At 42.6% G+C, this 15,466-nt stretch overlaps 2 protein-coding genes across 2 annotated transcripts; both read right to left on the reverse strand.

Moving 5' to 3' along the window:
• Positions 1–7,323: 7,323 nt before the first annotated feature.
• On the reverse strand, positions 7,324–8,279 carry MELLADRAFT_87054 (uncharacterized protein; the record flags this gene model as incomplete). Its single annotated transcript, XM_007403902.1, has 3 exons — positions 7,324–7,650; positions 7,714–8,177; positions 8,231–8,279. The coding sequence occupies 3 exons, from the start codon at positions 8,277–8,279 to the stop codon at positions 7,324–7,326; spliced, it is 840 nt and encodes a 279-aa protein (XP_007403964.1).
• A 2,341-nt stretch (positions 8,280–10,620) lies between these two features.
• MELLADRAFT_87055 (uncharacterized protein) lies at positions 10,621–12,446 on the reverse strand (the record flags this gene model as incomplete). Its single annotated transcript, XM_007403901.1, has 7 exons — positions 10,621–10,730; positions 10,773–10,856; positions 10,909–10,933; positions 11,021–11,083; positions 11,132–11,305; positions 11,371–11,421; positions 11,487–12,446. The coding sequence occupies 7 exons, from the start codon at positions 12,444–12,446 to the stop codon at positions 10,621–10,623; spliced, it is 1,467 nt and encodes a 488-aa protein (XP_007403963.1).
• Positions 12,447–15,466: the final 3,020 nt, after the last annotated feature.

Below are 15,466 nucleotides of genomic sequence, written 5' to 3' on the forward strand. Positions count from 1 at the left end.
ATGTCTCTTCTTCTGATGACTCTTCTGAAGTTGACTTGCCTGACCTCTTTCCTTCTACTCAAACTCAATGACACAGTGACATTAATTGTGGTTTTTTTATAATCCATACTCTTCTCTTTGAAATAAAGTTCTTTGCCCTTGAAAAAAATTACAATGCGCACTTACTACACACCACGTCATCACATGTGCAACTATCATGTGTTTGAACACATGATAGTTACACACTACACACCAGTGCTTACACGTGTAAACACCAGAAAAGAGTCATACACACATGTGTATACACCACGTTGACACACTGCATACACACTCAAATTTTCATCGACAGCAGTTCCACGGTGAAACAGTGTACACACACCGAACACCAGTTTAAACACGGTGTATACACAACACACATGTGTAAACACCATTACACTCATGACACCGAACACCAGTTTAAACACGGTGTATACACAACACACATGTGTAAACACCATTACACTCGTGTGTTGATACTACACACATATTTAAACACACGGCCTACACACTACACACACAAACACACTGCATACACACTACACAAAATGTCTTCCACGGCTGTTGCACAGTTACACAGCTACACAGTGTATACACAAAGTGTAACTGCGTATACACAAAGTGTAACTGTGTATACACAAAGTGTATACATTGTGTGTATACACAGTTACACTTTGTGTATACACTGTGTAGCTGTGATACACACAGCTACACACAGCTACACTGTCTATACACATGTGTGTATACGCCCTACACACATGTTTCAACACACGGTGTACACACTACACACATGTTGAAAGAATTTGCATACACACTACACAAATGTTTATACACAGAGGACAGACGGTTACACATTGAGACCAATACAAACTATTTTACACACACATTACACATATTACATCCATGTCACTAATCAATCTAAAGAAATGGAAGTGCTATCAGATGCATTATCAGCTTCTGGATGGTCATCATTGTCATCAACATCAGGCAAATTCAAGTCCAACTCTCCATCATCTACTGGCCCGTCCAAATATTCATCCACTGCAACCAAAGCTTGACCTACATACCCCTCCCAAGAGGCTATACTCTGGCTGAACATTTCTTGCCATTTTGAAAAAAGGTGTTGATCCGCCACCTGAGATTGTTCATATCCTTCTGGTCTGCCAGTCATGATCAGAAGAGGTTGGATGTCTGGATTCCAATGACGCCAAAGTTTAGTTGCTTGCCGTAGAAGAGCATGATGTAAACCCTTCATCACGTCAAAGCTGGTGGCCCATGTGGCAAGCCCTAAATGAAAAGGAAATCATCAAAAATCATCCGTATATTTTTAATATATCTAACTCACTTTGCTCATGGATATCCTTTGCCAAGGTATCTAGGCGTCCCTGATATTGAATTGCCCAGTTGACCACTTGCCTTGCTTCTTTAGTCAGCCTGCGCAGCTCTTCCTTACACCTAGCATTGGTCAGGTAAAGCTGAATTCCTTCTTGAGTATCAGAATCCACCGCCCATGCCTCCTGAGGGTGAGTTAGGTCACCACAATCCAGAAAAGGATCCCCAAATTCCATCTGCTCAACTTCTTGGAGCGTCGGAGTTGGAATTCTAATTACTGGTTCATATTCTTCATTGAACTGTTTTGCATGGCGTAGATAAGTGGCAAGCTTTTTGCGTAATTCCACATTTTTTTTGGTACGTTGCTGGATCAGGTATTGCTGAACATTGGTTCCTAGATCCAATCACTTATCAGAGCGCCCGGTGTGGTAAGAGTATATATAGGTTTAAGTGTTACAAATTTACTAACCTCTTTTTTCCCCAGACCGCCGTCTATGCTCAATGACCCCGACCTTAGCTTCATAAACTTTGGTCTTAGCAAGTATAATCTTCACCAGGGCTTGCGCCTTCTCATCTAGGTAACAATGGTGGCCTTAATCAGTCCACCTTTCTACTCTACAAAAGATATGTAGAAAGATATATACTGACCTCCTGGCGTGTCCAGGCCTCGAAACTCTGGGCCCCCAATCTTTTGAGTCAGCCTGAGTATAGCTTCTTCAAGATGCACTAATGAGTGTGGAGTTGCAAGAACTTTCCTTTTCTTACGTCTATCTCTCCTTGATCTCCACTTACGCCTTTGCAAGGCTTGAAACTTGGCCCTATAATGAGTAAATAATGATACATTCAACTACTTTTGACATCATGAGTAGTTGGAATATGGATGGTACGTACTCTGCCTCAACCAGTTTCTCCTCAAGTTCTAGAAGTTCGGCAAGCTCATCCAAATACCTCTTACGTTTTTTGCTGATAGCCTCAAGCTGTGCATTCCTCTTGCGTGTCCACTGTTGCTGATAGTACCCCAAATCCCAGCCTCTCTTCTGTTGCAAGCGCCTTAGTTCACTCTGAACTAAATCAATTTGCTTGGATGCCTTTGTCTGTCAAGCAAGTAAAAACTTCACTGGAATAGTAGAACAAAGTCAGCAATGAGATTTCGCGTGAATAAGGTTGGGCCTCACCAGTTTGAGCTCGTCCTTTTTCATTTATATGCATAGCCATAAAATTCAAAGCATTAAGCCGGTGTTGCTTGGTGGAATATCTTAAGATGCAAACTAGAACGGCCAGAAGACTCCATATCCTTTCCAACCCTTCCCCATCCGACAGGCCCCATGCTTCATTTAGTCGAGGATTATACTCAAGTTGGCAGGACCATTCGTGCACGTATGAATGGAATAAACTAGTGGCAAACATCAGTCTATCTTGATCACGTTCTTCTACAAATTGGTTGCGCTGAAACAAAGGTATCATCAATGAAACCTGCTGACAAGAAAATGACAAGAACTGCCTGATGAGAACTGCCTTAGCTCACCCTCTCAATCCCCTTTTTGATGTTACATCCAATATCATACAGGATTGCTATCTTTTTGGCTCTTGCTTCATCTGTATTTCGACTCTGAAGACCTTTTGTTGCTTTGAGAATCCAATCAATAAGTGTGAGAGGATATATGCACCTATAGTGTATATATAATTTAATTAATCAGCTCAATTCCATGGATGGGCCGGCTTTAAATACTCACTTTTCCCCACTTTGAACAATATTAATAAACCTTAATATTTGATCATGCCTACACGCCATTCCTGCAAGGCCCGTGTCATCATTACCCTTCCAATCTTTCTTTCCTCATACATCATTTTCAGCCGTATGTTGGGCTGTGCAAGGGTCCTAGATATTTGATGTGGTATCAACAATTATATATGGAGTAATATATATGATAAATATGCGATGACTTGCCACCATCTCCTTTGATGAACCCTTCCTAGGATTGGAGTCAACACTTTCACGCATACTTTCCAGCTGCTCTGGAGGAATGAACAGGCTGGGAGTGATAGGTGGGGTCCGCTCCACACTGGCCGCCAGGTGTCGCCGCTGCTGGAAATTACAATCCATACATACAACTATGTCCGGCTCCCCATTAGGCAATTTTTGCATACCCGGCCCGAAACACGCAGGGCAAATGCATGCTAGTTGATCAACTTCATTCATTTGCAAGGCCGCGGTGGTGTGTTGGTCTTCCATGGTTAGCATGGCTCGATAGGCATCAACAGCCTGGGATAGTTGGCGGTTCCATTGGGTAATCTATTTAATCATATCAATAGTAACAGTTAGTCCTGAGGTAATACATATGGATAGTGTATACACTGATGTATAGCGAGTATACACACATGTGTATAGTGTATACACAGTATACACTTGTGTGTATACTCACTATACATCAGTGTATACGTATATCAGCTCATACATAAAAATACTGTTACCTGTTGATGTTGGGTCTCGATGAGGCTGGGGAAGGCGGGGTCCAAAAGCTCATTCCAAGCATCGCGAAAAGATGCATAGCGCAGAATGCACCATTTCCAAAGTGTGTGAAAGGTCCGCACTAGTCAAAGGGATATTGCAGTCTGTGGCCTCTGGGCGGAACCGCCGATGTATCCTGCTAATATCAACCGTACTTGATCATTGGGTGTGCATCTACAAAAATCCAACTCTATTTGACTTCGACCTGGAAAGAATCACATTAGGTCATGCAATAGGAACATTAGAATAGTGGATCTTTACTGACTAAGAGTGTCTAAAACATCGAGTTTCCTACGTTGTACTGGACAGTTGCAGGCAGGTTTCCAATCATGCAGGGCCAGATCTGGGTCTGCCCAGGCTTTTGTCTTAACCCTACACGTAATGAAAACTGGAAACATAGAAGAGTGCTTCATTGCCCACTGCTGCTCTTCCCTCTGACGTCTGCCTTCTTCAAAGCCCTGGTTTTGATGATTTGCATACTGCTCCAGTTCAGGGTCCAGATCTCGGGGAATAAACATGTCAATATCGTTATTTGGTGGAGAAGGCGGACCACCATCTGGCAATGGTTGAAGGGCCGGGTTTTCACCACGTTCAAGGTTAAGGTTGGTGGTGGCTTCTGCGCGAGCCCGACTTATTCGTTTCATTTGCAAAAGACAAGCGTCCAGACCGGTGATGGCTCGGCAATTAAGGTTCTCTGTGCGTGGCTTTGACCTTTTCCTAATTTTCGCCATGATCACGTGTGAATTTGAAGAAGAAGGTAACTATGATTTGGAGGTGTGGTTCATTGAAGTGGTGGTTGGTAATGGAGGTGTGGGTCGTTGAAGTGAAGTGGTGGTTGGTAATGAAGCTGTAACCAAAGCTTGATCAGTGTGGATGCGTGTGACCTGTGATACCCAGTTGTGACACTTCAAATCACATGTTATTCAAAATTTGGTATGTATGACACATGTGTTACATACCAAATTCACACATACATATCCAATTACTTATGTGCGTACTAAGATATGTACACTTGTATGTATTTCCCACCTGGTATTTCTGGTGTACATAGGATAACTTATGTAACACACTTTGTTTGAATGATTGCTGAAAAATGAATTGTGAATAGATTGGAATGTTAGCAGCAAAAGCTATTGCACAAAAATCTGATGAGAACACGTATATGTGGTTATAGTCCGGATAACATGTTAAAATCACGTATAAAGGTTTGCTGTCCGGATCCCATGTTATTCCTACCTGTGAGGATACAGGGCTGTGTTGTCTAGGGGTAGACCAGAATGCCGCAGTCAGAATCAGGTTTGAATGTTTCCTGAAGAAGTTATTGCAGAAATACCTGATAAAATCACGTATATGTGGGTTTGAGGTCCGGATTACAAGTGATTCCAACCTGTGAGTTACATGTTTTGCAAATTGGTGTGTTGCTGTGTTGTCTAGGGGTAAACCAGTGTGTCTGGAATGAATGGCGCATTCAGAATCAGTTTTGAATGTTTCCTGAAAAAGTTATTGCAGAAATACCTGATAAAATCACGTATATGGGTCTGAGGTCCGGATTACAAGTGATTCCAACCTGTGAGTTACATGTTTGGCAAATTGGTGTGTTGCTGTGTTGTCTAGGGGTAAACCAGTGTTTCTGGAATGAATGCCGCATTCAGAATCAGGTTTGAATGTTTCCTGAAAAAGTTATTGCAGAAAAACATGATAAAATCACGTATATGGGTTTGAGGTCCGGATTACAAGTGATTCCAACCTGTGAGTTACATGTTTGGCAAATTGGTGTGTGGCTGTGTTGTCTAGGGGTAAACCAGTGTGTCTGGAATGAATGCAGCAGTCAGAATCAGGTTTGAATGTTTCCTGAAAAAGTTATTGCAGAAAAACATGATAAAATCACGTATATGGGTTTGAGGTCCGGATTACAAGTGATTCCAACCTGTGAGTTACATGTTTTGCAAATTGGTGTGTTGCTGTGTTGTCTAGGGGTAAACCAGTGTGTCTGGAATGTATGCAGCAGTCAGAATCAGGTTTGAATGTTTCCTGAAAAAGTTATTGCAGAAAAACATGATAAAATCACGTATATGGGTTTGAGGTCCGGATTACAAGTGATTCCAACCTGTGAGTTACTTGTTTGGCAAATTGGTGTGTGGCTGTGTTGTCTAGGGGGAAACCAGTGTGTCTGGAATGAATGCCGCAGTCAGAATCAGGTTTGAATGTTTCCTGAAAAAGGTATTGCAGAAAAACATGATAAAATCACGTAGATGGGTTTGAGGTCCGGATTGCAAGTGATTCCAACCTGTGAGTTTACAGGGAGGCAAATAGGTGTGTTGCTGTGGTGTCTAGGGGTAAACCAGTCTGTCTGAATGTTTTTCAGCTTTCAGATACCGGTTTGAATGTTTACTGAAAAAGTTATTGCAGAAATACCTCATAAATTCATGTATATGAGGTTACAGTCTGGATTACAAGTGAATCCAACCTGTGAGTTTACAGGATGCCAAATTGGTGTGTTGCTGTGTTGTCTAAGGGGAAACCAGTGTGTCTGGAATGAATTCTGCAGTCAGAATCAGGTTTGAATGTTTCCTGAAGAAGTCATTGCAGAAAAACCTGATAAAATCACGTATATGGGTCTGAAGTCTGGATAACATGTGATTTTAACCTGTGAGTTTACAGGAAGGCAAATAGGTGTGTGGCTGTGTTGGCTAGGGGTAAACCAGTCTGTCTGAATGGTTTTCAGCTTTCAGATACCGGTTTGAATGTTTACTGAAAAATTTATTGCAGAAATACCTCATAAATTCATGTATATGAGGTTACAGTCTGGATTACAAGTGAATGCTACCTGTAAGTTCCCACCTAGGGATAATGGTTTATCCATTGTTGTTCCAGGATAAGCACAAGGATCAAGTAGAGTGGCTCAAGTGACCTTAACCTTGTTATATAAAGTAATTGGCAATCACGCTTATGAAAATTCTGTGTTTACTTTCCGGATTTCAAGTGATTTCAACTTTTTGGTTCACCGTTGGTTCCAATTGGGCATTGTTGAATTGACTAACACTGTGAGTCTCAAGTGATTGAAGCATACATCATAAGTGATCAGTGGGTTCACTGATGATGAAACCACTGGGTCAAACCGTGTCTGAAATCCAATTTTTTTCAATATGCAACTGAGTGAATATACTGAAATATTCAAGAAGTCAAAATATTCATAACATCTTATTTACAAAAAGGCGCATTTAAAACAAACAAATGAAAAGTAACAAACAAGATCTTTACTTAAAGGCGCCTTTAAAACCAACAAATGGAAAGTCACAAACAATTCATTTACAAAGAGGCACATTTGAAACAAACAAACGAAAAGTCACCATTTTTTCTTTGGTGAAGAAAAAAGGCTAACAATTTCTTTGGTGAAAATAAAGGCTAACAATAAATTGATAATGTAGGACAAGGATTGATATCAAAAATTTACAAAGTGGAGACATTCATGTTTTTTTGGGGGCTTTGAAGAGTGCTGCCACCTTAGCTTCCCTTTTCAATTTAGCCCTCTCTGCACAAAGTGCTGCATTAGCAATATTTCTAGCATGTTTGAAACTAGTCTCCGCTTCATAACTTTTCACCTTCCTCTTTCTATAGTCTTCCCACTGTGCTGGAGTCATATCATCTTTTGACTTTTCAACCAGCCTGATACGTTCGACAAGTGTTTGTGCTACCTGTGCAGAAGAACCAAATCTTGTGATAGCGCACTTTTTAGGACATATTTCATCGCCTTCTTCATCAAAACATAAGGATTCGGCAGTATAATGAGACATCTAAGAGGCAGAGAGCATGTCCATCAACATCAAAAATATATGAGATAGATGAAAAACACATACCGTGGTATCCCAAATACTTTCATAAATACCATCACATCCATCATAGTCCACAATTATATCAAAGTCCCTCATGATAAACATGGATCCCACGATAGTGCCCTTATTTGAAGGGCCATTAGCTTCATGTAGCTCACCAGTTACTCGATCAATGAGGCAGTTGAAACCAAAAGCATAGCGGGTATGATCGAAATCTGTGTGTGGTTCATTGAAGAAGCCTTCACATGTTACGACCAAGTTGGAAGCAAAAACTCTTCCATTGGGAGTACCCTCCCATGCCAAGTCATCAAAGCCGGGGACATTGGTGTCCATACCGATCTGAAGATTCGAAATGAAGATCATGAAGGATAATGAAGCAAACCTTTCGGCCCAGAAATCTCGAATGCGATGGAAGGTGGCCATGAGGGCTATATCATCATCAATCCGAGCTCCATTGCTAGAAGTTGAAGCATTAAGAGAATAGGGTCCTGGAACAAAGATGTTAATCTACGTCAAGCACGGAAAAGGAAAAAAAACTGACCCGCAGAATAACCAGGATCTGAACCGCCTCTCCAACCTAAATGGCCCATCCACCCCCAAAAGACTCCTTCATCCTTGAGGTTCTGAACAGCACCGTTTGTCTCACATCGATTGCGGGCTCGAGCTGCTTTGTACGTTGAAGAGATGCAGTTTTGGAATGCTTCCTTGAGTTCGGGAGCCATGTCTTTGAACTTTGTACATCTAACTATGAGAACTACTGATAAATTGTCAGCATTGATAACTACGACTGTTCCTTGATTAATGTAAATTGGTTCCCTTTCAATGATTGGGAATTGATTTGTTGAAGGCCATCTGAATATGAAAACTGTGTCAGGTGGCAGTCCGAGTTCGAGAGTAAGTCTAGATTTGAGCTCGGTGCGTTTACGATGTCTGCGTGGATAAAGGCGTCCGAGACTCTCCTGATAGTAAGTCTTCCACCGTTCTTGCCGCCTTTTCAATGCAGAGGGTGAGGTTTTGGACTTGAAGTTTTGTTTGGGAATACCATTCTTGGTGGCTCGTCGTCGTCGGGCTTGGCGTGACATGATGAATTGACCACAATTCCAAAATAGAAACAGCGAGCCGTATGACTAGTCGGATCGTAGCCGGAGGCCAACAACACTCCAATCAAACAACCACGTCTGAATCTAATTGGGAAAGATTAAGGAAAGATTAAGCGAAGGTGCGTTTCAAAACTAGAGGCTTGATTGTTTGATAATGACCCAAAGAAAAGGTTCCAAGATGACGATTTCGGGAAGTTGATACCTGAAAAAATTGATAGTAGATAAAGTAAGTCAGCTCAAAATCACAATTATCGTTCTTTGATTGACATACGAGTCTGATGAGATACTTTAATTCATTGGTGGATTGTGTGAGAAAAGAGTGCAGGTGGTTGACTGTGATGTGATGGGAGAAGCGAAGTGATCAGGTGCGAAGTGAACGGTGAGGTGTGGGAAGAGCTGTATGCGGAGTGTGTGTTGGCCCCGGTACAATCGTAAACCTAAGTGGTTGTCACCAGGTTAGGTTGCACCAGCTGTAACCGGCAAGATTGTACCGGTACCACATGAGGTGGCCCGTTTCAATTTTGGATGGAAACCTAACTGGTGACAACCACTTAGGTTTATGTGGCATCTGAACTACACTGGGGTATACACATCACTAAACACATACACATCACTAAACACCGGGGTTTAGTGATGTGTATACCCCATTGTAGTTCAGAAGTGACATAAACCTGGTGACACACCAATGTTTAGTGTATACACATCACTACCCACCTCAATTCTTGTGTCATCAGTGGTTACTGATGTGTGTACACTAGACACAAGTGTTTCATTACATACTTAACTGTTGTACAGCACAGTGTGTAATGTGTGTATATTGAGTTGGAACCGGTGGTTAGCGTGTACACACCGGTGGTTAGCGTGTACACACCGGTGGTTAGCGTGTACACACCGGTGGTTAGCGTGTACACACCGATGGTTAGCCTGTACACACCGGTGGTTAGCGTGTACACACCGATGGTTAGCCTGTACACACCGGTGGTTAGTGTGTACACACCGGTGGTTAGCGTGTACACACAGGTGGGTAGTGTGTACACACTGGTGGGTAGTGTGTACACACCGGTGGGTAGTGTGTACACACTGGTGGGTAGTGTGTACACACTGGTGGGTAGCGTGTAATCTGGCATTCTTAATCTAGCTGATGTAGTACATTGAATATTTTCATTTTAATCAAACTAATCAGGAAAGGAATCTCCTTCAAACAAGGTAATCCAATTTCCTCTTCAAGAAGATTTAAAAAGTTAGTACAAATTTGAAAAAAAAAAAAAAATTGTTTCATAATTAATCATCAGGTTCTGGTTGGTTTTTATTGACCCTTCTACGCCACTCTCGGAAAATCCTAGTGTTTTGTGTAAACCGGTCCTCCCAGCCAATTGCCTTGTCAAACCTTGTTTCAAACCATTCCTGAGACACACAGGGGATGGGGAGGGTGGGAGAGAAATCCATTGAGAGAGAAATACAATGAGACCTTTGAATCATACCAATGAAAAGAGGCTCTACATCTTGGGGTGGAGCGAAAGAAGGCGGGAAAGTAGTACTATTGGGTACCATGTCGGAATATAAGATGACCGGCCTGTTATAAGTGTTAGCTACTATACATAATCCACCGGGGAGCGGATACCAAAGCTCTTTTTTGGCTGTGAGACCCTCCCACTCCAGAATCTCAAGCATCTTCTTGACACCATAGGTTGGCGAAGATATGTGTTCGAAGTTCTCGTTGTACCAATCGGATTTCTCCTTGAAATGTAGGAGCATTTCACTCCGTACTGCTGGTGCTTCTGATACATGTTGGCCAAGAGATACTGCAACAGAAGCAAACAGGCATAAACCACTAGGAGGAACGTTTGCTGCATGCCGGATAAAGGGATATAGCTTTGGTGGCAGGCATTTGAGAAATTTCCAAGTCTGGAAAGCCCAATCTCAGCATCTTACGCTTTTGAACTGCAATATAAAAGTAGGTATGTAGAAAAAAGGAAAACATACCTGGAGGATGGGGTGGTTTGAGATTTTTGAAGGAGGTCTTTCCTTTTTGGGTTTTTTTACCGAGCCTGACGTCCCTGAGACAATCTAAACGAAAATCAGGTATAATCTTGAATAACACGGAGAGCACATCACTAACCTGTATATCCCCACGGGTCCTCTTTCTTTTTGGTTCATTCTAAGACGATGAAGTGATTAGATCAGTAAAGGTTCATATACAAAATGAAATCGGAAATACATTAGAATCTTACATCTTCAGCTTTTGGATGTGTCCTTGAAGATTTTCGAGTGATACATGGGCTAATCTCAACACTCTCTGGACGACGTAGGGATTGATCTGTAGGCTGACTTTATTTAGGTACCTGAGGATTTTTGATGATTTTGGTGCAAGGTGAAGGAAGCTGGGAACCCGAACTGGAAGCGGCAGCATGCTTTAGCTGGCTCATGACGAGATTGGATGATTCGTCCGCAGAAAGATTGGATAAAGGTGAAGAGTGGCGAGATGAGTGGGCGTCTGATTGCTTTTCTTTCCCCTTCTACATAAATAAAGACCAGTTGTAGTTAGCACAAGCATTTGAATAAGAAGTTGAATTACACTTACAACAGTTTCTTTTGGAGTTGAGTGTACCTCTGATTGCTTTTCTTTCGCCTTCTACATAAATAAAAACAAGTCTTCGTTAGCATGTTCATTTGAATAAGAAGTGAAATTATACTTACAACTGTTTCTTCTTGATTGGGAGCTTTCTTGGTTGAAGGTGAACACTCATCTTCAGCCAAGTTTTCAATTACTTTAATTGACTTTGAAGAACCTTCCACGGTAAGATTATCTGACGGGTTCAGATCCAAATCCATCTGATTTTCATGTTCATTTTCTTTCTCTTGATCCAAATCCATCTGATTTTCATGTTCATTTTCTTTCTCTTGATGGATCACATTTCTTCTAATTTGAGGCGTGGAATGATCAATTATACTTGAAGTAGGGTTGGCTGTAAGTGCTTCGGCCAGCTGACACTCCGAAAGAAATCGAGTCAAGAGACAAGTTTGAGAATGAGCTGGTAAAGTTTGCATTCGTGTGAAGAGAGTTGTGTAAAGGTGGGAGATATAAGGGTTTGAATTGTTTGTTTGAGATGAGGATGTGATCAGGAGTGATTGATTCGAGTTAGAGGGTTGGGAGGAAATTGAAAGTGATTGTATGTTAGGAATCGAGGTATTGGCTTGAGGCAGTAGCTGAGAAGGACCGGATTGAGGTGGTGTTGTAGCAGGCGTAATCCGGCGACGTGAGTATGCTTCTATTGGAATCCGCTCCACAGATGGTGGGTGATCATGAGTAGGATTGCCTACTTCAACTACGAATTGATGAGTTTTTTGGTCACGTCGTGCTGTTGTTTCAAAAGGGCAGGTTGGGATGATGGGTAGTGGGGTTGTATTCAATTTGATGGCATCGGCTAGCATCTTCTTCTGAGCTCGAGTGGGGCCCAGATAACACTTGAAAGAGGTGAAGGTGGGGCGTTTATCGCATGTTGTAACTGCATAGTTGTTTTCGTGAGCATGTTGACGAAGGTATGCCAAAGCGGGTTCACGGTCTGGGAAAGTTCGTCCAACCTCTGGAACAGGTATGGTTGAGGTTTGAGGTTGTTCGGTGGCTGAACTGGTGGCGGTAGGATGAGACTGAGACATTAGAGCTGTTGAGGTTGATGTGAAGTGAGTATAAGGTATGAGATTCGATGTAGGTGGTTGGTGTGTTTCAAGAAAGTGGGTATACAGAGGTGTGTACCGTGTGATTAGTGTTTAACGTCGATGGTTGGTGTGTTTCAAGAAAGACGGGTATACTAAGGGGTGTAGGATGGTGGTTAGTGTTTAACATCAATCTGTTTGTGAATCGATATGAAAAAGTAAAAAAAACTCACCTGGTTCGATGAAATTTGAGGTAAATTGACTGAATAACTTTTCTGATTGAGGTCTTTGATCGTGTTGATTATAATTTTTTTAAAATCTTTGGAGATTGACTAGAATCAGTGTGTTTCTCTTGGGGAATATGTCGTGGGTAGTGGTTAGTACGGTGTGTATTGGGTTGAGGGGGTGGTGGTTAGTCGACTGAGTAAATCGAAAGTTGTGGTTGGGGTTTGGGATCGGGCGGTTGCTTGGTGAGACTGACATGTTAGGTTTGCTGCGCTGTACACAATATGTGTAAACACGCGTAGGAATGTACACATGGTTGACTTGTGTGTGTAGGTGAGTGGCGAGGGCTTACAGTGGTGTTTACACCAGTGTAAACGTAAACACAGGTGTTTACACCATGGGTGTTCACGATTACCATGATGTAAACATGTGTAATTGTGAACACACCGGTGTAAACGCCTGTGTTTACTTACACACCGGTGTAAACACCTGTGTAAACACCGGTGGGTAACCCTAAACACCGGTGTTTATGTGTACGTACACATAAATACGTTGTTATTTATGTGTACGTACACACAGGTGTACACACCGGTGTGTAGTCTTACGCACAGGTGTGTACATCTGTGTATACTACACCAGTGTTTACGGAAACGTAAACACATGTGTAGACACCAGTGTTTACGTTGGTCTTTATGTGTACGTACACATAGATATGTTGGAATTTATGTGTACGTACACACCTGTGTGTAGTCTTACGCACGGGTGTACACACCCGTGTTTACGGGAGCGTAAACACCTGTGTGTACACCTCTGTCTTTGTGAGACTGGGAGGTTGGTTTGCTGGGGTGTACACGATATGTGTAAACAGCATGTAAACACAGTTAAGAAATGTCAATGTGGTCAACTTCTGCATGTAGGGCTTACAGCAGCGTAAAGACCAGTGTAAATGTAAACACAGGCATTTACCCTGCTGCCATTGGCTTGAGTTGGTGTAAACACTAGTGTAAGCGTAAACACACTGGGGTAACCGCCAGTGGCATCATAAACACTCACGTTTTACACGTACTAAATGCTGGACAACGTGTGATATGTGATTTTGGCGGTAGGAATGGGCTGTGAGCCATGAGCAGGGTAGGTTGAAGGGTTGTACAAGCCCTTGTGGCAATTTGGAAAGTCTTTACATACTATAGTTGAGGACTTGATGTGTTGTGAGGATGCCTTCAGAGGCATCTGAGGCATCTTCAACACATCTGGCGCGAAGACACGGGTACGTGCCGAGGATACGTTACACGTCTTCCTTGGTACAGGTCCGACTTTGTAGTGTACACGAGGTGCAAATCGCTCGGGGCCTGCCGGCGATTGCTTAACGTGGCTCAACAATTGCATCCTTGAAGGATTGACCTGGCGCACGATCGAGCAAATGTTGTGGTGTCCTGATTTGTTTCCTGTTCATCAGCTCCGCATCAACATTTTCCGAAGTTTTGCTCACTCACCTCTTTTTGCAGGACGACCTTAGCTCCCTATCGGTCATACCTGAGGCTTTCCGTGTCACTTAGGACAACTTTTGCAATGTTGTACGCAACGCTGCAAAAGCCATCCATCGGCTTGAACCTACCCTCATCACCCCCCTAAGTGACTTCTCAGCAGCTACCTCACTCCTAAAGATACCTTGCTTCACACTTCTCAGGTTTCATTGACATCTCCATTACCTCCATCGATGTTTTGATTACTTTGCTCACCAAGACGGCACATCAGTTTTTTAAGTTTGCCGTGCTAGCCTCAGCCGTTTGCCCCTGTACGCATGTATTGATTGTGGTGCCGTTGACAGTCACATGCCCAGAGGGGGAGGCAGCAATCCCGCTGGTGAGTTCCGTTTTTTTTCTGTCCAGCTTCCAAGCGATTCCCCACACAATTGAACTTGAATTTGATTGGTTTCCGCTTTATTCCAAAGATTGTTGGGGTAACGAATCGGACAACAGCCAACGCAACTGCAATATTAATAGTTGCTTTAATGGGGGTAGGTATTTTGATTGTGGAACACATCTTCAGATGGTAAAGTCTCATAAGAAAGATGACTAGTGTAAATTGAAACTGTAGACTTGGAAAGTTTGCACATCTAGTTCACATTTGTACGACTATACTCCAGGAAGCTATCCACTTCCTACTTATACTCTTAAAGTCCCTTTACCACCTGTGTAGCCTGTACGGATTGACATTTATACCCCTGGGAAATGACACTTTTCCGGCGACAGTCAAGCCGGGTCTTTGCAGCAGAGCTCTTCAGCGGCCCTGGAGCGTTTTTTTTTGCCTACAAACTTACAAGTTTAACACTTTTAAGCAAACATAGATATAGCATTGTGACCACCTATAGCTCTAGTTCACTTATGTGAATATTTCCTTACCTCCAAAAATCTCAACTCAAACACCAAGGTGGCCAGTGCAAAAAATTGCTCTGAGAGGACTCCAGAGCGCTCTGAGAGGACGTCAGAGCGCTCTGAGAGGACGTCAGAGCGACCTGAAAGACTTCACACATATCCTGCTGGAGACCCTACCTTGAACACTACCCTTGCTGAGCACCATTCAGCACTCTAAAAGCCTTCTCACACCAAACCGCTTTCAACGCAAGACCTCATCTCATCACCCTTCACCACCACCATCTCCAAGCACCGGTTCGAAGCATCAAACATTGAAACATAGGAACTTGTGATTCGCTTTGGGCCATCACCACACGTCACCAACTCATCACGCTTGAGCCGTCAGATTGCTCACTCCAACACCAAATTGTATTGTACTGAGCA

The sequence above is a fragment of the Melampsora larici-populina genome (assembly GCF_000204055.1).
Source record: "Melampsora larici-populina 98AG31 unplaced genomic scaffold MELLAscaffold_1, whole genome shotgun sequence".
Lineage (NCBI taxonomy): Eukaryota > Fungi > Basidiomycota > Pucciniomycetes > Pucciniales > Melampsoraceae > Melampsora > Melampsora laricis-populina.